The 23,206-nt window shown below is 41.8% G+C and overlaps 1 protein-coding gene across 6 annotated transcripts in view; it reads left to right on the top strand.

The window, feature by feature from the left end:
- The window catches only part of Ankrd17 (ankyrin repeat domain 17), a 130,497-nt gene that overhangs the window by 36,279 nt on the left and 71,012 nt on the right, over positions 1-23,206 (top strand). For all 6 annotated transcript variants that reach the window (XM_004665353.3, XM_045130224.1, XM_045130221.1 and 3 more), the window contains exons 2-11: positions 2,376-2,529; positions 5,099-5,255; positions 8,958-9,105; positions 9,482-9,629; positions 11,329-11,562; positions 12,696-12,790; positions 15,175-15,412; positions 17,375-17,566; positions 17,885-17,994; positions 21,393-21,480. In XM_004665353.3, the coding sequence (XP_004665410.2) occupies positions 2,376-2,529; positions 5,099-5,255; positions 8,958-9,105; positions 9,482-9,629; positions 11,329-11,562; positions 12,696-12,790; positions 15,175-15,412; positions 17,375-17,566; positions 17,885-17,994; positions 21,393-21,480 (1,564 nt within the window). The remainder of the gene's footprint in view (positions 1-2,375; positions 2,530-5,098; positions 5,256-8,957; positions 9,106-9,481; positions 9,630-11,328; positions 11,563-12,695; positions 12,791-15,174; positions 15,413-17,374; positions 17,567-17,884; positions 17,995-21,392; positions 21,481-23,206) is intronic.

The raw sequence follows: 23,206 nt of genomic DNA on the forward strand, positions 1-23,206 counted from the left end.
CTTAGGCTTTGCAGGCCAGTACCTTAACTGCTAAGCCATCTCTCCAGCCCCTTAGCTGTTTTTTGATTTTTCGAGTTAGGGTCTCACTCTAGCCCAGGCTGACCTGGAATTCACTATGGATTCTCAGGGTGGCCTCACACTCACAGCCATTCTCCTACTTCTGTCTCCCAGTGCTGGGATTAAAGGCATGTGCCATATGTCCGGCTCCCCTTAGCTGCTTTTGATGTGAAAATTACCTTGCAGAATTTTATAAAAAACAGGAGTTATGTCATTTTAGAGTATTCTGTTTGCTTTTGAAATGGTATAAATTAATTTATTATCAAATATGTGCCCATTCAAAATAGCAATATGCATGATTTTTTGTTTTTAATTTTATTTATGAGAGAGACAGAGAAAATGATGCTCCAGGGCCTCTTGCCACTGCAAACTTCATATGCATGCATTGGGCTTTATATGGATATTGGGGACTTGAACCCAGGCCAGCAGGCTTTGTAAGCAAGTGCCTTTAACCACCAAGCCATCTCCCCAGTCCTTTAGTTATTATAATGTTATTAGGTTTCTGCTGGGTGTATTGCTGTATGCCTATAAGCCTAACACTTTTAGGATGATTGCTTGAGTCCAGGAGTTTGAGAATATACTGTGCGCCATCGCTAAACCCCATTTCAAACTCGAGGGAGGCCCGATGGGAAGCTGAGGCACGCACCCTGATTGCCTCAAGCTCGGGCTGGCCTGGTGAGCGCATGTCTCAGCCAGCAGTGACAGCACAAAGCACACAGAAATGCCTTAGATTTGTGCAGTAAGCTTCCTAGGCCATCAGGTCTGTGACATTTTTAAAGATGCACTGTGATTGGGAATGTTGAGTCTTCTCTTCCTCTCTTTTTTCTCCCTGAGGTCTCACTTTAGTCCAGGCTGACCTGGTAATTGCTATGTAGTTTCAGGGTGACCTCGAACTCATGGCATTCCTCCTACCTCTGCCTCTGGAGTGCTGGGATTAAAGGCGTGAGAAGGCATGCGCAACCACACCCGCCTTTTTTTTTTTTTTTTTTTTTGTGGTGGAGTCTTTTCTTCACAACACCTGGTGTGTGCACTCTCCAGGGACTCAGACCATTACTGAGCTGCAGTGAAACCCTGCCTCAAGACAGCAGCAACAGAAAAACCCCAAGACTCTCCAGGGGTCATAGCTGCCCCTGTCTTCACCTGTGGGGTGTGACTTGTCGTCACTGCTCTGTGGACACTTGGTGTGGTGGCATTCTTGGTGGCTGTGGTGTGTTCAGTCAGCGTATTTCTTCACAGGTCACTTTACTGTGATGCAAGATGATTTGATCTTTGTTTTCATTAAGTATCATTTTTATTGGAAAGTATCACTGACAAACTGTGGCTATCAAACTTGGTATTTGACAGTTATTCTCAAGAGTAATTAAAATAAGCTTGCCATTTGAATTGACAGTATTTCTTCTTTTTAAAATTTTTATTTTTTGGTTGTTCGAGGTAAGGTTTCACTCTAGTCCAGGCTGACTTGGAATTCACTCTGTAGTCTCACGGTGGCTTCGAACTCACAGTGATTCTCCTGCCTCTGCCTGATGAGTGTTGGGATTAAAGGCGTGTGCTACCACGCCCTGCAACAGTATTTCTTGCAGTGAAATCACAAACTAATTTGGATTCTTATTTGCCTAAAGCTGCCAACTTGTACTTACAGACTTTTCTTATAAAATCAGTTGTGATTTAGTGAATCCATTGTGTATATAAAATAGACTTTATTTATTTGAGAGAACTAGGACCTCTTGCCATTGCAAATAACTCTAAATACATGCACCACTTTGTGCGTCTGGCCTTTTACATGGGTACTGGGAAAATGAACCCTGGGCCACCAAGCGTTGTAAACAAGTGCCTTTAAACACTGAGCCATCATCACACCAGCCCATGAATGTATTTTTTAAAGAAATATCTTTAGTATTTTAGTTCCACATCTAATAAAGTGAATGTCAATTTAAACAGTAGCTCTTCTATAACGTCTCTGGAAGCTCACTCCTTCACAGGTCAATTACAAGCTTGCTGAAAAGAGTGTTTGCAAACTGCTCCTTAAGAACTGGGGCAGGGAGCGTCTGCTGGGGTTAGGCCACTACCAAGGTCAAAGATTTTACAGCTGACACAACCTGCTGGTGTGGTAGCCTCCTGTGTGTCCCATACCATGCCCGCCTTACATCGTTTCAGTATCAAAATTAGGCAGCAGCTGAACCATGAATTCTTAAGTCCACTTAGCTTTGATCTCCATTGTATTCATTTAAGTCTGCTGTTGTGTTTATCACTGATTAATTTTCTTTTTCTTCTCTTTCTCGCCTTCTGTTCCTCCTTTCCTTTTCTGATGTGCCTTCCAGGTGGAGTCTTTCATTTTGGATCAGGATGATTTGGAGAATCCGATGCTGGAAACAGCTTCTAAGTTGCTCCTGTCGGGAACTGCTGACGGGGCAGATCTCAGGACAGTAGATCCTGAGACACAGGCTCGGCTTGAAGCTTTGCTGGAAGCTGCAGGTGTGTCTGTACTCTTACTAGCCTCGGTGCCCTTACTACCCGAGGCTGCACCTAAATCTCATGAAAACTAGGTCTTGTACATGTGTTTTGTGCTACGAATAAAGGTTGATTGTTTTCTTGAGAGTTTCATCATTAAAATATTGTGATTGTCATTACCAGTGTAAGATGTTTACCTTATAAAAAGGGACATCTCACACATCACGTTATATATGAACTTTGTAGTTACAAATATGGGTGCTGCTAAAGCATAACATCCCAGTTAGTACTCAAAGACACTCATGTTCAGGCACAAAGCAGTGGAAAAAGGTTCCCCATGTCCGTGTTCCCACCAACCGTATGGCATAGGGTAATTAGTTGTGAGAATAAAATTGATGGATTTCTTTGTCTAAAAATTATGTAGCATGTGTATACCAGTGGTAGATAATCTTGGAAAATTTTTAGGGTTCCTAGCAGTAAATACATATAGAACATTTTTTTTTTTTCCATTGGATTCAGTTTTTTGGGAGAAATGTCTGCCAGCCATTGTCTCATGAATAATAAGCCTGACTGCCAAGCTAAGAGCGGAAAGGCGGAGGGTATCACTGCCTTTGCAGGAGTGTTCACTTCATCCTTGTTTTCCATTTACTAGGGGCCTCGTTCTCCTCTGTACCCATGTCTCCCAGTTCAGGGCCTTTCTCGTTTGGTTTTGAATAATGAGTACCCAGATAAGAGAGCTATTTCAGTTTTGTGTTCAGCTAGGCTCCCCATTTTCACAAGCAAAATCGAACTGATCCCCGGAGGTTGGAGACCCTTATCTCTTTGAAAACTGTGTTTCAGCTTGTTCTTAAATATTAGCTTAGATTTTAAGATGATTAGTTTTTTCAAAGATGGAGTTTGTTTTACATTCTAGTTCTGTGTATCGAGTTCTAAGAGGAAACAAATATCCTGTGACTTTCAGTCAAAAGAGATTTCCATCTGAAGTCTTGTAGTTCTGTTGCTCACCTGATGGCAAATCAGGAATTGATGAGAATTATGTGGTCCTCACGTTATACTCTGCTTGTGGTTGTTGCTATTTCCTAGTCAGTCAGGGAAGGCTGGTCACCATAACCAGAATAGCTAGTACATTTCTTGTTCAATTTCTGCTTATACATGTGAGAGGATCATATGTGTGCACAATACACACACACACACAACTTTCCTAATGTGCAGTCAGGTGTGCACACTTGTAATTGCAATGTCCCTAAAATTGAGAAGGTTGAGGCAGGAGAATTGCTAATTCTCTCATAATGGAAGCCATTGATTTCAGTAGTACCAGATGTGGTTTGATTCATTTGAATAAACACGACTGGAAGGGTCCGATCACAGTACAACTTTTCATATTAGTGGCACAGAATACACAGCGGATCTCATCTTCACCAGCCAAGACTGATTTTACCCTGTGCCTGTCTTGATGAGCACCTTGTAGCTGAAGTCATAGAGGTGTACTGTCAGGTCTGGTTTGGGTTTTATAAAACAGAATATTTTGTATCAGAATCTTCTTAGAGTTAAAATCAAGGTTTCCTTTTATGAACTTGGAGCAGAAGCTTATGACATTGCATCCTATTATAACTTTATTCGTGCATATGAGTTTGTTATTACCAAGAGAATGGTCCTAAACTTTGTAGTACACATCTGACTCACCTGGAGGTCTTTTCAGAAATGTACATTTTTATCCAGTACATTATAATTCTAAGATTGTACAGTATGTTTTTACACAATCCTAAGTAGTAGTGGTGCTTGTATTTTGCTAGACTGCATGTTGAGTAGTGACCAGGGTGTTGTAGTAGAGGTTCTGTAATCTTGATTGCACATCAGAACCTCTTTTCATGCAGGTAAGCTTGGCAGTTGTGTTTGTGACAGACACAACAGGTGCTGTGGTGGGCAGCCTGCATTAAGCATCACCACATTAGAATAGTGAAGGTTAAACACAAGCTTGCTTTATAGCGATACCTGGAAAAGTTGTGTATTCAGTTATTTCAGCTTCTGGAGTTCTTTTTTTCACTGTCCTGGGTAATTTTTAGGTATGGTACTTAAAGGTATGATTTATGAATATATGTAGGAAGTTGAAATAAGATACATAGAGATGATATTTTTGTACAGCTGCGTTCCATTAGGACATTGATCGCAAGTGTGAGCCCTGCCTAGATCCACGTGCTAAAGCAGACATTCCCAGAACACAATGACAGTGCTGGTGCCAGTGAGTCAGAGCGGCGTTTTCAAGACTCTTCTTCCTGCGCCTCTGCCGTCTTCCATGTTGACTTTATTTGGGGTAGTCTTTTTCTACATGTCGTGAGAAAAACGACTAAACAGCTCATGCCTCCCACCTTCCCAGTTTAACAACATGTGCATGTCAGACTCCCGGCGTGCCTGCATAGGTTGATGACCCCTAGCTGACACCAGAGAGTGATGGGACCAGGTACTTAGGAACCACGTGGAATGAATAAGGTTGTAGAGTGTTTTATGCTCACTGTAGACATTTGAATGTTACTTTTTAGCATATAGATTTAAGTAAGTTGAATTGTCTTTGTTTTTCCTTTTGGGTATGTAACAGGAATAGGCAAATTATCGACTGCTGATGGTAAAGCCTTTGCAGACCCTGAAGTGCTCCGGAGGTTGACGTCATCTGTCAGCTGTGCGTTGGATGAGGCAGCTGCTGCCCTTACCCGGATGAGAGCGGAGAGCACAGCGCACGCGGGGCAGCCAGACAAGTGAGCACTCAGTTGGGTGGGCTCTGTGGAGACCCTCTTCTGCTTGGAAGAAGCTAACATGATGCATTTACTTTGTGCATGATGCCATAGCCACTTAACATGCATAATCTTTATTTGTGCTCATAAAAACCGCCATTTTTGTCTTACCTCCCAGGTTATAGATAACACGTTAAGAGAGTTGAATAATTTAATCAATACCAAGTCGATGACAATTGGTATAGCATCATTGTCTGACTACAAGGCAAGGTCGACTAGCCTTACAGCTAACAGGGTTACAAAAAACCTTTACTGGAGTGGTGAGAGGGCTTCAGTGGTTAAGGAATTTACCTGTAAAGCGTAATGACTCAGATTTGATCCCAGTACCCATTCACAGCCGGATGCACCAAGTGGTGTGTGCATCTGTTTCCAGTGGCTAGAGGCCCTGCTGCATCTGTTCTCTCCCTCCTCTCTCTCCTTGCAAATAAATAAAATTGCTTTTTTAAAAAAATGTTTCCCTGTTTCATCTGCTCCTTATGCATTTAGTGACAAAGAATTTAATGTTGTCCAGTTAGTTGTCCACTTTCCAGTCCTTATACATTCATTTAAGGGATGTGCTTCTGTTTATTTAATGGGGCTCAAAGCAGAGTCATAGATGTGGTTTCCTTAATGGATGAGAGTCCACTGCCTTAATTTTTTTGTCTCTCATAGTAACTTGTACATAGAATTTTTAGAGTTAGTAAGGATTCACTAAATACTTTGTAACCTGATATCTTACAGTTTTTCAATTTTGTATAATAACTGCACCATCTCCTGTGAATGGACAGTGATGGGTTTATATTGAAAATGGACAGGAAAAACCTGAAGAGTCATTAATATGTTACTCTTTCAAGCCTCTATACCTTCATTTTATTCTCTTAAAATAAAACCAGTAGTATTTGTTTTAGCAGCTAGGAAACGAAGAATATTTCATTATTGTCTTGCCTCAGTGATGCAATGATCTGGAGAGAAATGCGTCCTTAGCTGACAGCACTGCATTGCCAGAGTAAGACAGCTGAGGTCTCTGTGATAGCTGAAATGCTTACCGGTGTAGAGGAACACAGTGGTACCCTCCAACCCCCTTCCCTGCCTTGACTCCTGGCTCTTCTGGCTGTCCCTCTTAGGTGTGTGTGCAGTCCATTATTGACTGTACTGCCATGTGTATGCCTGTGCCTGTGCACATTGATATTGCTACGTGAGTACATCAAGGGTTAGAAAGACAACAATAACATCTATACATTTCATACTTTTGTCTACATTGTTTTTATGCAAAGTTATGAGCACATAAAAAGGCTGTTAAAAAATAACAAGTATATGAATTTTCTTTTTCTATTATTTAGGGTTTTTGGGGGGAGGGGGTTTCCAAGGTAGGGTCTCACTCTAGCTCAGGCTGACCTGGAATTCACTGTGTAGTCTCAGGTTGGCCTTGAACTCATGGCTAGTCTCCTACCTCTGCCTCTTGGGTGCTGGGATTAAAGGCGTGTGCTACCACACCTGGTTTGGGCTTTGTGTTTTAATTAATTGACTTAACTGTTCTCCCAGATTGACTGACCTTCTCTAGTGAGCCTTGGGTTCTAACCTTTCTTAGGTGTAGGTCTCTCCTTCCCCTCTCCTGGGGTTGAGGATGAGCTCAGGGCCTTGTGCTTGCTAGGCAAGCGTTTTTATGAGTTACAGCCTCAGCCCCAGCATTCAGTATTTTGTTTCTGTTTTTTTCCGAGGTGAGGTCTCACTCTAGCCCAAAATGACCTGGAACTCACTCTGAAGTCACAGGCTGGCCTCAAACTCAAAGTGATCTTCCTACTTCAGCCTCCTGAGTGCTGCAATTAAAGGTGTGCGCCATCATGCCCGGCTCAGCATGGGGTTTTACTAGCGCTCTGGATATTTTTCAATGAGACAAGCAATAGAGAAAGCTAAGACATGTGAAGACTGTATGAATGCTGGTTCAAGCAGGAAATGAACAGAGATAAAACTCAGGTGGTTTTACATTTGTGAAATGGCATGGTGGCTCTGATATTTTTATTCAGTAAAGTTGGAAAAGTATGGTGCAGTATCCTGTGCTGGGTGAGGTATGGTCTTTTTACAGAGTTTAAGTTCAAGTGCTGGTTGAGTCGTTCCTGTAAGTGAGGTTGTTTGTCCCTATGAAGTTGACTAACTTACAACCATTCCTGTGAGGTGTTCTGACCAAGCTTAGGGCCATGAAGTTAAAGGGCTAGATGGTAGAGAGATGAAGGAAGTGAGTGTGAAAGTGAGAGGAATGTTTTTATGGGGAGAAAGCACTGAGAGAAGGAGTTTTCCTAAATTTGCCTAGAAGTATTTATGAACACTGGGTCTAGGGATTGTCAGTGTCCTGTGACGTGAAGAATTAAGAGGATTTTACATGCAAGCTTATTAAGCACTGCTTGAGACTTTCACTTTGGTAAGAGGATCATACAGTTCACAAGTAAGTGAACTTATGAATGGCACTGATAAGACCTGTGGGTAAAAAAATTAAATGGAGAGTGAGCTATGACAGTGCATGCCTATAATTCTAGCCCCTGGAGTTAGAGGCAGTATGATCATAGAAGTCCAAAGTCAGAGCTGGAGAGATGGCTTTCACTTGCCTGCTAAGCCTAAGGACCCAAGTTCAACTCCCCAGTACCCATGTAAGCCAAATGCACAAGGTGGTGCTGGCAACTGGGAGAGTTTGTTTGCAGTGGCTAGAGGCCATGGTGCCCCCAGTGTCTTGTCTTGTCTGTCTGTCTGTCTGTCTGTCTCTCTCTCTCTCTCTGCCTCTTTATCAAAGAAAATAAAACAAAATTAAAAAAAATGTTCAAGGCCAGCCTGGTCTGCAGTGTGAGGCACTGTCTTAAAGAAGGACTTGCCTGGGGGCACTCTTGGAGCACTTGGGTTTCAGGCCATGCTGCATGTTCATGGAGTTGGAACAGGAGCTATCTTGGCGGATGGACAGCATGTGCACTATCTTTTGTTTAGAGCTTATTTGTGACAGTGCAGGAACAGCAAGAAGGATGTGAGGGAAGTAGTGTGGCCAGGGAGGGAGGAGAAGTAAGGGCCTGGTGACCTGTCACTGGTGGAAGACAAGTGAGGAAGCTTTGGGAGGTGTGTGGGGGAGTGATGTGCTCGCTTTTCACATGGCTGCCACCTCTTTGGCTGCCTATGGAAGGAGCCTAAGGAGGGCAAAGTGAGGGCGGGTGGCTGGGAGAGGGCCACTTCTGGCCCATGGTTTGACTGGTAGTACCACAAGTAGACAAGGAGATATCTGTGGAGGTCACTAGTAGCAGAAGTAACTAGGTTAATGATGGTAGGATACACAAATACATTGCCCCGAAGAGTCCGTCCTTATCAGTTTTTGTTTACTAAAGTCGCATGTTCCTGTCTTTTCTGTCTGATTTTCCTTTACTTGATGAAAGACTCAGGTGTAATTTTACAATTTTATGTTTTGCTTACTAGATTTTAGAAAAGTTTTTTAGTGGTGGAACAAAAGAATTGTAATTATAGCCTGTATTTTGGATGTGAATTTTATTTATAAAATGTTATTTGTCCACTTACAGTAGGCCAGACCATCCTGTATTTACGTAACTGAAAGGGTTTTAGAATATTGATTATTACAATTCAGGTGGACATCACAAAACTAGCACTTAAACATCCAGTTTTGACTTTGTGCCTGACTATGACAATCTCCTCTGACAGCCGCAGTTTAGCAGAAGCCTGCTCAGAAGGAGATGTGAATGCCGTGCGGAAATTGCTCATCGAAGGGCGAAGTGTGAACGAGCACACTGAGGAAGGCGAGAGCCTCCTTTGCTTAGCTTGTTCTGCTGGGTACTATGAACTTGCACAGGTTTGTATTATCAACACAATCCTTTTGCTTTTGGCCTTTGTATATATGTCACGTGTGTGCATGCACATGTGTGGAGACCAGGGTTAGCTCTTGGACGCAGTGAGCTCTAGGACGCCCCTGCTTCTCCCTCCCTTGCCCTGGGGCTCTAGACGAGTGCCACTATGCTGGCATCTGAGGTGTGCTTGGAGTCCAGACTCGGGTCCTCCTCGTTGTGGCAAGCACTTTGCCTGCCAAGCCATACCAGCTCACAGAAATCAACCTTTTTATTTTAATCTGTCCCATTTATTATGAATAGGTAGGTGTTTTATTATCAGATGTTGGAATTTTTTGATTAAAATTATTTTCTATTCTTTAATGTTTCTTTCCCTTTTCTAAGGTTTTACTGGCAATGCATGCAAATGTGGAAGATAGGGGAATCAAAGGTGACATTACACCTTTAATGGCTGCTGCTAATGGAGGACACGTCAAAATTGTGAAACTGCTGCTAGCTCATAAGGCCGACGTCAATGCACAGTCTTCAACAGGTTATGCACATTTCTTTCTTTTTTTTTTGGCATATGCACATTTCTTGTTCAATTTTGCTGACTACTAACATCCTGGATAGCAGTCCTCTTAGTCTCAAATAAATAAAACTTAAAAAAACATCTAAATATATTGATTTTTAAAAAAAAATGTATTTGAGAGTGAGAGATAAAGAGAGAATGGGTGCGCCAGGGCCTCCAGCCACTGCAAACAAACTCCAGATACATGTGCCACTTTGTGCATCTGGCTTACGTGGGTCCTAGGAAATTGAACCTGGGTCCTTTGGCTTTGCAGGCAAACTCCTTAACCGCTAAGCCATCCCTCCAGCCCCACAAGCCAATTTCTTAGGGCTTCATATTTGCGTAAGTCTCTCTGGGTGAAGTTCATGGAATGACCATTGAAGGACAGTTAGTTCTCCTTTTGAGGACAGGGCCTTGGCCTTTCAGGGTTCTTTCAGATGTAGTCATATTTGCAGGTTGGAAGCAGTGGTCTCTTGGAAATGGAGAACCCTCTTTCCTGTTGCATAGAGGGACAGGAAATATAGCAGCAAGTGTACCATTCCCTACTGTTGCTAGATTGCAGCCCATGGAGAAAAATTATTATCGAAATATGTGTTCCATAGGAACATAAACTTGAACCTAATTACTTTGTTTTTAAAGTCGGGCCTGCATAAATTTGTGTAAAATTGCTAAATTATATGAAAATATTCAGGTAAAAAGTTTTTATTATGCTTTAAATAAAAGTTAATGTCTTTCCCCTACAAAGTTGTTTTCTCTTATTACATGGGACATTTTTGGGGGGTGGGGCTTCAAGGTAGGGTTTCACTCTGGTCCAGGCTGACCTGGAATTAACTATGTAGTCTCAGGGTGGCCTTGAACTCATAGCCATCCTCCTACCTCAGCCTCCTGAGTGCTGATATTAAAGGCATATACACCATGTCCAGCAACATGGGGCATTTTTGTCAACAAAAACTAATCTTTTTCTTGGCTGTGGTGGCTCATGTCTGTGTTCCCACCATTTGGGAGGCTGAGGCGGGAGTATTGCCATGGGTTGAGGCCAGCCTGGGCTGCTGAGTACATTCCAAAAATAAAACGAACAGTGAATCTTTTTGAAACCATTGTAACTTTGATCACTTAACCAGTGTTGAACATTCTGCTAAAAATAATGTGGATTAAAACATTTTTTTAATTAAAGTTAAACATCACTGTTCTTCTCATTGGAAAAGAAAACAGCTTCAGGACAGAATTGCTCAGTCTTCTATTTCCAGTTCTGTGGTCCTGACAGATGTCTGAGTCTCTCCAGCCTCTGTATCTTCTGTGCTGGCCATGTTGCAAGTTAAAACAAGACCTCACGGGTGCTAGGCAGGGTCTCTGCTTGTGAGCTACATCCCTGGCTCCTTTTTTGTTTACATATTAAGTCACCCAGGTTTTCCTTGAACTTGTTCTGTCACTCCAGCTAGCTTTCCATTTGTGATGCTCCTTCTTTGGCCTTACATGTAGCTGGGGTGATACCACATTGGCTGGACACTGTTATCAGATAAATAGGGAGTATATAAAGTTGATTTCAGAAAGATGAAGTGCAACTAATATTTCTTACAGATTTACTCTGCCATTGTAGTTTTCATAGTGTAAATTGATGCTTCATTAGGTTGTTTCATTAGAGTGCTCTGTGGTAACTCCCTGCTCTTTCTTCCTCACCCAGGCAACACAGCTCTCACATACGCCTGTGCCGGAGGCTATGTGGATGTGGTGAAGGTGCTCTTGGAATCCGGTGCTAGTATTGAGGACCATAACGAGAATGGTCATACTCCTTTGATGGAGGCTGGAAGTGCTGGGCACGTGGAGGTAGCCAGGCTGCTGCTGGAAAACGGAGCTGGCATTAATACGCATTCCAATGAATTTAAGGAGAGTGCCCTTACCTTAGCTTGTTATAAAGGTACAGTATACATAAGTTCATGAAATAACTTAAAAATCTTTCAAAATTCATGTATATATAACCTTCTAATATAATAAATATATTTCCTAATTGAAGGAAGTAGCTTGAATAATTATCATTCCAGGGTGCTTACTGATTCATAAAAGATCATTTATTCCCTAGCATAAAATGACTATAGCATGGCTAGTTTCATAAAATGTTAGAGGGAGGTTATGTGGGATATTGGGAAATGGCCTCCTTGTTGACTTGCAACAAGGATTCTGGTGGAAACAGTTTTCCAGGCAGTCGGTTACTGAGTCTGAAAGTTGAGGGTGGAGCTGGGTAAATGGCTTAGTGGTCAGTGCTCTTGCTGCCCAAGCACGAGGACTGAGTTTGAGTTCCCAGCACCATTTAAAAAGTTGGGATCCAAGCTGGGCGTGGTGGTGCACGCCTTTAATCCCAGCACTTGGGAGGCAGAGGTAGGAGGATCGCCATGAGTTCAAGGCCACCCTGAGATGACAGAGTTAATTCCAGGTTAGCCTGGACCAGAGTGAGACCCTACCTCGAAAAAACAAAAAAAAAATAAAAAATATAAAATAAAAATAAAAAGTTGGGATCCAAGCTGGGCGTGGTGGCGCACTCCTTTAATCCCAGCACTCGGAAGGCAGAGGTAGGAGGACCACCACGAGTTTGAGGCCATCTACATAGTGAATTCTAGGTCAGCCTGGGCTAGAGTTAGACCCTACCTCAAAAAACCTAAACGAAAGAAAGAAAGAAAGAAAGAGAGAGAGTGTGAGAGTGTGTGAGTGAGTTGGGATCCACGTAAAGAGCCAGGCATGACTGCAGGTCTCTCAGAGCTGATGGGGGACAAAGACAGGAGAGTCCCTGGGGCTCCCTGGTCAGCCATTCCAACTGAGAAACAAGGGTGTGCTCCAGGGTCAGTGAAGGTGGTCTTGGGAAATGAGACTGAAGAATGGTAGAGGAAGACTCTTGGGTGTCCTCTGGTCTCTACACATGTGCACATGGCAAGTGCAGCTGCTCCCATACAGAGAATAATGCTTATTATTTAATAATGTAAGTGAAATATAAGTAATAGTACTTTAATTCAAAAGCTAGTTATTGATACTAAATATAAGTAATCCTTTTGGGTTTAGGACACCTAGAGATGGTGCGGTTTCTTTTGGAAGCAGGCGCTGATCAAGAGCATAAAACAGATGAAATGCACACGGCTCTCATGGAGGCTTGCATGGTAAGATGGAGGAGGTGTGCAAACCATGTGCCTGTTCCTAAGATACGAAGTTCTGGTGGTCACGACCCCACTGTGAGAGAGAGCCTCTGCTTCAAGGTTATTTTAAAGCCAAGTGTGGTGGTGAAACGTGGAATCCCTTCGTGTGGCCGTTACACCAGAGGATTGGTACAAGTTTGAGGAAGGCCTGGGCCACATAGAGTACCATGGCTTCGTACCAACTGTCGCAAAAAAAGAAAGTGTACCAAACAGGAATTTGTTGTTATGTTCTTGGAAGTGGATAACAATAGGACTCTGCTTAAACTTGTGGGTCTTAGACAAGAAGATGGAACTGAGCCAAACCATACACAGCTGCATGAGAATAATGGACCAGATATGTTTTTTTTTTTAAATAATGAATTTGAAGTTTCTTGTCTCGACTTCCTGCCTAAGACTGATTATTAAAGGGTGTTAAATCTCATATACTGATCATTAAGATGTTACTTTATCACTGTTTAATACTTAAGTTATGTACTGTCTTCCTCATGTCTACCCCAATTTTTACCTTAGACATGTGTGTTTTCTTTTTTCCTTCTTTTCTTTTCTTTCCCTTTCCCTTCCCTTCCCTTCCTTTTCTTTTCCTTTCCTTTCCTTTCTTTTTTTTTTTTTTTCTTCTTCTTCTTTTCTCAAGGTAATCTCACTCTAGCCTAGGCTGACCTGGAATTCACTAGTCTCAGGGTGGCCTCGAACTCACAGCGATCCTTTGCCTCCCAAGTGCTAGGATTAAAGGTATGCACCACCAAGCCCTGCAAGTATAAGTTTTCTTAGAAGCTTTTGGGTTCCTTCCTTGAAGATGATATCATTGGGTTTTTAGTGAGGATCCAGTCAGAAATTGTAGATTAAGTACCTTCAACAACAATATTGGCAGTCTTAGTAATTTCCTATGGTAGGGAAATAACATGTATATGTAAGACATAAAGGTGAAATATTTTGGAGACCTAATGCAGAAGTGTTATAAATAAAAGGAAGCGGGTGGGTGTGGTGGCACACCCAGCACTTGGGAGGGTGAAGTAGGAAGACTGCTGAGAGTTCGAGGCCACCTGAGATTACATAGTGAATTCCAGGATTCCAGATCAGCCTGGGCGAATGAGACTCTACCTTGAACCCCCCCCCCCCAAAAAAAAGGGGACGAGGGGAGGTAGCTAGACATGGTGATAGATATTTGTAATTGCAGTAGTCAGGAGGCTGACAGTTGTGACAGTTGAAGGCTAGCTTTGGTTATGTAAGGCCAGTTTAGATGTTGTCTTTAAAAAAAAATAAAATAAAAATGGAGGGGCTGAAGAGAGGGTTCTGTAATTCAAGATACTTGATTACAAAGCCTGTAGGCCAAGTTCGATTTTTCATAAAGCCAGGCTCACAAATAGCACGTGTTTGTAGTTGTGCAGTGGCAAAAGACTTTGGTGCACTCGAATTCACACCCTCCATCAAATAAAACTATTTTGTAAAAAGTATATTTAGGCCACATATGGGGGCACATGAATTTAATCCCAGTACTCAGGAGGCTGAGGTAGGAGGATAGCCATATTCAAGGCCATCCGGGGCTACAGAATGAGTTCCAAGTTAGACTGGACTTCAGTGAGACTGTACAACAAAAGAACCAAAAATAAATAGTACATTTAAGCAGAATAAATGAAAGATTCTAGTAGGGGTCAGGAATTTGGAAGTCTTGCTAAAAACTTAAGATTTTTAAATTTTTAAATTGTAGGTTATGAGCTTCAGAAATAGCAGAATAACCAGTGAGAATAGGACATTAGTATTATTGATGTATCAAATGCAGAAGCTTGACATGTTCAAAGAAAGGTGAGATACAGACACTGAGATATAAATGAAAGAAGAGGCAGAAGGGATAAAAGAAAAACAAGCATTGACCCAAAAGCAGGAAGGTAAAGAAATTTTTGAAGTTGCTATTACTAGGTATATTTAGATTCACTGGTCAGGGAGATAGAAGATAGCGTTTTCACTTATATTTATCATTACTCCAAGTGCATTCTCTTTTCTGTCTAGTTAAACATTTGCTTACTCTTAACATTTTTAAATGAAAATCCTTCTATGTAAACTTGGTCATTGAAGTTTGTATATCCTGTGCCGACCCTCCTATGTGGTGTTTTGTTGTCCATCCTGCGCTCACTGTTTGCTCTGTGGCCAGTCAGCCTCTTGAGGGACCATTTTGCCGCTTGCCCGTTTCCCACTTCTGGCCTGAAGGACTGTAGGCAGCACAGAATCAGGGAAACTCATCAGCTCTGAACTGTAACTTAGGCCTGTTTGACAAAGGAACTCTAACTTTGTTGTATGGTAATTGAGAAGCTACATAATTTTTCATTCTCTAATGATGCTTCACTTGTGCTTAGGATGGCCATGTTGAAGTAGCCAGGTTGCTTCTGGACAGTGGTGCCCAAGTGAACATGCCTGCAGATTCCTTTGAGTCCCCATTGACTCTGGCTGCGTGTGGGGGACATGTGGAGCTGGCAGCTTTGCTTATTGAGAGAGGTGCAAGCCTAGAAGAGGTCAATGATGAAGGGTATACGCCTCTGATGGAAGCAGCTCGGGAAGGACATGAAGAAATGGTGGCATTGCTTCTCGGGCAAGGTAACCCTGTGAGCCAAAATACTGAACCATGATCATGTAAGACAGTACAGTATTATTTTGTAATGTTATTTTCTGTACTTGGATTTCAGTATTCACCTCTCTGGTAGGTTTGTACTGAGCTGTTGTTACCTGAACTTAGAAAATACTTGTCATAAAAGTGGCTCTCAGGCTGAAGAGATAGTTTTTAAGGCACTGGCCTGCAAAGCCTAAGGACCCAGGTTTGATTCCCTAGTACCTACTTAAGCCAGATGCACAAGGTGGCCCATGCATTCAGAGTTCATTTGCAGTGGCTAACGGCCCTGACGTTCCCATTCATATTCTCTCTCTCTTTCTCTCTCTCTCTCTGCCTCTATATCAAATAAATAAAAATAATTAATTAAATTTTGTAGGGGAGCCAGGTGTGGTGGCACACACCTTTAATCCCAGCACTTGGGAGGCAGAGGTAGGAGGGTCACAGTGAATTCGAGGCCACCTTGAGACTACATAGTGAATTCCAGGAGTGCCTGAGCTAGAGTGAAACCCTACCTGGGCGGGGGGGGGGGGGGGGGGGGGGTAAGGGGGATTGGGGGAGAGACAGAGAGAATGGGTGCACCAGGGCTTTTAGCCTTTGCAAATGAACTTCAGATGCATGTGCCACCTTGTGCATCTGGTTTATGTAAGTACTGAAGAATTGAACCTGGGTCCTTTGGCTGTTCAGGCAAGTGCCTTTACTTGCTAAGTCATCTCGCCAGGCCTAAAAATAAACAAAGAAATAAGTATGTATGTATGTATGTATTTTTTAAAGAAAGGGCATTTAAAAAAGGGCTCTCATACTGTATGTGGGGCAAAATCAAACAGACATCTTGAAACTTTCAGAGTCTTATGCAAAGAAAACATAGCACCAGGCTGGAGAACTGGCCCTTGGCACACCCATTCTCTGTCTCTCTCTTTCTTTCAAGTAATAAATAAATAAATAAAATATTGAAAAAAGACACATGAAACCAAGATTGGTATTGGGGAATACATGAGATAAGGTTCTCTCAGGTACTGAGTAGTAGTATTTTAAAAATTTTAATTTTTACTTATTTATTTGAGAGCAACAGAGAGAGAGAGAGAGAGAGAATGGGCACACTAGGGCCTCCAGCCACTGCAAATGAACTCCAGATGCCTGCGCCACCTTGTGTATCTGGCTAACGTGGGTCCTGGGGAATCAAGCCTCAAACCGGGGTCCTTAGGCTTCACAGGCAAGCGCTTAACCACTAAGCCATCTCTCCAGCCCTTGACTAGTACTTTTTGAGGCAGGTTAACTTTTACATGTAACTTGTTTTTGGTAGGACAATATTGGAAACATGGCTGTAAAGACTTAAGTTTTTATGAATAAATTTGTCAGGGCTCCTTTTTACCAGTTCAGCTATCCCAGTGCCTCGAAGGCTGAGGCATGGGTGTCCCGATTTCTAAGCATTTCATCGGGCTACATAGTAAGGCGTGTTCAGAAGAAAAGTCAAAACAAAGACACAAACACACACACACATCAGCATGCACAGCAGATACTGTTGAGTAGCTCAGAACTTAAGACACTTCTGGAAGATCTTTAGCTTGTTTTCTTTTGGTGGTAGTTTGTTCTTAACTTATAAAGTAACTTGTAAATCATTTACATTATTTTGCTAATTGCTTATTGCCTAGTAAATACTAAGAGCCCTCTAAGTGTTGGAAGCACTGTCTTCATCATTTTTAATATTTATATGAGGGAAAATAGCTAATTTTCTGTGTCCTTTTATCATAGGATATGTACCTTCTAACAAATATCTCAAGTACATACATCACCTATTTGACTGTGGTTTGAATTGTTCATTTTTAACTGCCAGGAGTAGGGGAAAGACACTTTCTTACATGATCGTGCACATGTTCATTTATGATGCAGAATTTTTAGTTTTCTTACATTTGAATAAATTCATGAACTTTTTATTGGAATTTTTGTCTTAGGAGCAAATATCAATGCACAGACAGAAGAAACTCAAGAAACTGCCTTGACTCTGGCTTGCTGTGGAGGCTTTCTGGAAGTGGCAGACTTTCTAATTAAAGCCGGAGCTGATATTGAGCTGGGTTGCTCCACGCCTTTAATGGAGGCTGCCCAGGAGGGTCATTTGGAGCTAGTTAAATACTTGCTTGCTGCAGGTATGTACCTCTGCCTTTGGGAGGAGGTTTTTTTTTCATGGTTTAAATGAAAATCCACAGTACAAATATTGGTTGTGATATATTAATAAACTTGGTGAACGTGTGTTAGAAAACGTATGATATGCTTTTGTGTATATTCTGCATAACTTACCTGTCTTTGGAAATATCTAAAACTTTATATGTTTTCTTTTGTTTGTCTGTTTTTAAAGGTATTGTCAGTCTGTTTCTAGAAGTACATGGTATATTTTGTCTAATTTTGAAGAAATGTTGTATGCTCCTTTATGTTTTATAAATAACCATATTATTTAAATGCCCCAGGAGCTAATGTTCATGCAACGACAGCAACAGGAGACACAGCACTGACATACGCCTGTGAGAATGGCCACACCGACGTGGCAGATGTCTTACTTCAGGCAGGAGCAGATCTGGTAAGCTGTGTCACTTCTAAAATCTTACTGTGTAAAGATAAGAGAAAAGGCCAGATGTGATGGCATAAACTTTAATCCCAGCACACAGGAGGCTGAGGTAGGAGAATCACCACTCGTTTGAGGTCAGTCTGAGCTAGAGTGAAACCCTGTCTTGAAACAAATCCAAAAAACTTAGAATAAAAAAAGTAAGAGAGAAAATGGTGTTGCAGCTCTGACTTTAATCCCAGTGCTTGAGAGGCTGTGGTAAGAGAATTGCTGTGAGTTCAAGGTCATCCTGAGGTAGAGGGAGACTAAAAGCATGAAAGAGAGGCAAAGAAAGAGCCAGGTAGGATGGCTCACGCGTGCATGTACTTCTAGTGCTTGCAGAGGCTGAGGCAAGAGACTGACTGCTACAAGTTCCAGATTGATGACATGGCGAGTTTGAGGCCACACTGGAAAACATGATGGGACCCTGTGACAATCAACCAAACTAGAGATTCTACAGAAAAGACACAGAACTTTTTCAGTTTTTTATTATTTTATTATTATGTATGTGAGAGAGAGAAAGGAGGAGGAAAGAGAGAGAATGGGCATACCAGGGCCTCCAGCTACTGCAAACAAATTCCAGATGCATGCAGCCCTTTGTGCATCTGGCTTATGTTGGTCCTGGGGAATTGAACCAGGGTCTTTTGGCTTTGCAGACGAGTGCCTTAATTACTAAGACATTTCTTCTAGCCCCAAAATGCAGATATTTTTTAACCATTGTTTATCTCATGTAGTCAGCTTTCCCCTGACATTATTTAGTCTTATCTTCCAGTTTAGTACTATTCAGTTCGCTGAACTCATTTACAAAGACAAGGTGGTCCCCCCCCCCCCTTGTTTTTTTTTGTGGTTTTTCAAGGTAGGATTTCACTCTTATCACTCTCGCCCAGGCTGATCTGGAACTCAATGTGTCATCTCAGGGTGGCCTAGAACTTAACAATGATCCTCCTTCCTACCTCTGCCTCCCGAGTGCTGGGATTAAAAGTGTGTGCCACCATGCCTGGCTATATCCATACCCTTACGTTTTTTGAGGTAGGGTTTTATTCTAGTCCAGGTTGGCCTTGAATTCACAATAATCCTCCTCCTGTCTCCTGAGTGCTGGGATTAAAGGCATGCATCACCATGTCCCGCTACAAAGACAAGGTTTATGGTTTATGTTAGAAATGCTACCAAAAATAATTTTACCTTGGGTATTTGCTGTTTTTAGAAACATCTGACTTGGTATAAATAGGAAAGTGAAGTTTATTACATATCTGTGTAGAGGGAAATAAATTGACCCACAATATTCTCAATACTATTTTTTTTTTTTTTTGAGGTAGGGTTTCATTCTATCCCAGGCTGTCCTGAAATTCACTGTGTAGCCTCAGGGTGACCTTGAACTCACAGCAATCCTCCTGCCTCTGCTTCCCGAGTGCCGGGATTAAAGGCGTGCAGTACCACGCCCTGCTCTCAATACTAGTTTTTCACAAAGTAATTTATAATTTAGTTACAAAGGGGCTGGCAAGATGGCTTAGTGGCTTAATGCACTTGTTTGCAATGCCTGAGGACCCAGGTTCAGTTCCTCAGTATAATGCCCAGAGGCTAAAGTGCACTAAGCACATACACATTGGGAATTCATTTGCAGTCACAAAAGGGTCCTAGTGATCTCACTCTCATTCTTGTCCCTCCTCCTCTCCCTGCTTGAAAACAGTAAATAAAAATAGTTTTCACAAAAGGGTAAAACAGCCAGGTGTGGTGACGCATGCCTTTAATCCCAGCAGTAGGAGGCTTGCTGTGAGTTCGAGGCCACCCTGAGACTACACAGTGAATTCCAGATCAGCCTGGGCTAGAGTGAAACCCTACCTACCTTGGGGAAAAAAGAAAAAGACAAAACAGATCCCGAAGACATATTAGGGAAGACTGTAAAAATGTGCTCTGGGGTGTGCATTGAGAAGCAGTTGTTCAGGGCTGGATGGGCTGAGCTGATGTATCAGGGCAGAACCTCGCACTTAGAATAGCTGGGAGGTCAGTGCAGCCTGAGTGACAGGGTGAAGCGTATGTGTTTGGGGACCTAGCTGCTCTGACTGCCTATCTTGTGGATTTTCTACATGGTGTCTTTGGGGACACATGTCTGTAATCCCACCACAGGAGGAGGGGCTTGGGTGAGTTTGAGGCCAACCTTGGAAGCTATCTCAAAAAGTAGAGTTTTGGGCTGGACAGATTACTTAGTGGTTAAGTTATTTGCCTGCAAAGCCAAAGGACCCAGGTTTGATTCCCCAGGACCCACATTAGCCAGATGCACAAGGGGGCACACAATTCTGGAATTCATTTTCAGTGGCTAGAGTTCCTGGCATGCCCATTCTTTCTCTTTTCCACCTCCACTTTTTCTCTGTCAAATAAATAAATGAAAATAAATATTTTTTAAAAAAAGTAATTTTAATTCTATCATGCAGGAGATTGATGGCAGGGGATCATGAGTTTCAGGTTAGCTTGGACTACGTAGCAAAAACAAAACAAAAGCAAACCTGTCAAAAAAGAGGGGGAAAAAAAGGAGGGGGAGTAAACTAGCTATATACCATATCCTGTACAAGTTTAACTATCATTTTTATAGAGAAGGAATTACCAGGTGGATTTAAAAGAAAGTAGTAGCAGCACATCTTTTTCTTTTTGAAATTAGGGTTGCACTTGATTGAAGTTGTTCCATTTCTTCAGCCTTCTGGGTCTCTGGGGTTACAAATATGGGGCCTACCATACCCAGCTACTGCAGGTACTTAATGAGCATGAAGAAACATTTCTATGTGAAACTGGTTTTTTTTGGAGGTAGAGTCTCACTCTTGCCCAGGCTGATCTGGAATTCATTGTATAGTCTCAGGTTGGACTTGAACTCCCAGAGATCCTTCTAAGTGCTGGGATTAAAGGTGTATGTTCGGCCTAATGTGAAACATTTTTATTTGAAAGTATGTATCTTGGGTCTGGGTGTCAAGATGTAGGTTATTGGAATTTGACTTGCTTAGTGTGTGTCAGGAAGGCCCTGGGCACAACAACCACATACGTACACACATTTTAAAAAAAGAAAAAGAAAAAACAGGCCTGGATAGATGGTTAAGGTACTTAAGGTGCTTGTCTGAGGAGCATAAGGACCCAGGTTTAGGTTCAGTTCATTCACCAGGACCCACGTAAGCCAGATGCACAAGGGAGCACATTCATTTGGAATTCTTCTGCTGTGGCTGGAGGCCTTGGTGTGCCTAGTCTGTCTGTATATTTCTTAATTTCCTCAAAACATAGCATTTAATGTGCTCAAGGTCAGAAATAAGTCTACTTTTGATTTTCATAACAAAAGAGTAGTTCTCTAGCATTTAAATATCAGTTAAATCTGGATTCTTTTTTTTTTTAAACAGGAACATGAATCTGAAGGTGGAAGGACTCCTTTAATGAAAGCTGCAAGAGCTGGTCATGTTTGTACTGTACAGTTCTTAATTAGTAAAGGTAAGTTTTTGTGAAGTGCTTCTATGAAAAGGTACTTATACATCTTGGGGAAAGAGTACAGTGGCCATGTGACGTGACATGGAGATAAGGGGTGCCACTGACACTTGATGAGTGGATGGTACTGAAGGCCTTCAGTGCTCAGAACAGTGCTACGCTACTGATGTTTATTACCAGGCAGCACCTTTGTTAGAAATGTCTCCTTATTTATTTGCACATGCGTGGAGGCACACCTTTTGTGCTCACTTGAATCTGGGCCAGCAACTTTTGCAAGCAAGTGCTGTGACTGCCAAGCCTAAGATATGCTTTCCTACCCTATGTCTTTTAAGTTTGTGTTGTTTTATTTATAAACTACAGGGGAATGACTTAAAATACAGTACAAGAAATGTTCAAGATTGACATGTGATAAATACATCTTCATTGGTGACCAGCAGTTCTACTTGGAACACTACAGATCTCAGTGACCAGTTAGACCATTATTCCTCTAAATTATTTCTCAGATTTTTTAACAGTTTTTTTTTGGTTTATTTTTATTTATTTGAGAGCAACAGACAGAAAGAGGCAGATAGAGAGAATGGGTGCGCTGGGGCCTCCAGCCACTGCAGACATACTCCAGACCCATGCGCCCCCTTGTGCATCTGGCTAATGTGGGTCCTGGGGAATTGAGCCTGGAACCAGGTTCCTTGGGCTGCATAGGCAAGTGCTTAACTGCTAAGCCATCTCTCCAGCCCATCAGATTTTTACTAAATGAACTGAAAGTCATTTTTTGGAAAAGTGCATTGTATTTTTAAATATAGCAGAATAAAGATAACACTTTGTAAACAAGCCAAGGAACAACTATGAGGAAAAAAAGATTTTGTGCAAATTTAAAGGGTATTATATATTCTTGTGCTCACCAAAACTACCAAAGAAATTAAATTTATAACTTTAGAGTTAAAAAATCAGAAATTCTCACTCCACTTACTTCATTAATCTAAAAAATTTATTTATTAATACTGTATTGATATTAATACTTATTAATAATATTAATATTTAGTAATTTAATGAGTGGGTGTACTTGGGCCTGTAGCCATTGCAAATGAATTCCTTTCACTTGTGCCACCTTGAGCATCTGGCTTATGTGGGTCCTGGGTCATGGTACTCAGCTCCTTAGACTTTGCAGACATGGGCCTTCATTGAAGCCCTATTTCATGAATTTTTAAAAATCATTTTTAGAGGCTGGAAAGATAAGTTAGTGGGTAAGACACTTAGCTGCAAAACCTAAGGACCCAGGTTCAACTCTCTAGTACCCACATAAGGCATATCTACAAGGTGGTACATGCATCTTTATTTTGTTTGCAGTGCTTATGATCCTTGGTGTGCCCATTCTCTCCTTCTCTCTAGCAAATAAAATATAAAAAAATTTAAAAGTACTTTTTATTAATTTATTTGCAAGCAAAGAGAAAGAATGGGCATGCCAGGGCATGTTGCTATTGTAAATAAAATCCAGATGCACACACTACTTTGTTCACCTGGCTTTACATGGATTATTCTAGTGAATAGAACCTGGACTGTTGGGGTTTGCAAGCAATTGCTGAGTCACCTCTCCTGTCCTCTGTTTCAAGAATTTTGGACACATTTGTGTTGAATTTTTGTTTGTTTGCTTTTTTGAGGTAAGGTCTCAGCCCAGGAGTTGCTGTGAGTTTATGTGAAGAAAGATTGGCTGTGTGTATTCTCTGTGCTTTTGATG

This window comes from Jaculus jaculus, chromosome 11, assembly GCF_020740685.1.
Source record: "Jaculus jaculus isolate mJacJac1 chromosome 11, mJacJac1.mat.Y.cur, whole genome shotgun sequence".
Lineage (NCBI taxonomy): Eukaryota > Metazoa > Chordata > Mammalia > Rodentia > Dipodidae > Jaculus > Jaculus jaculus.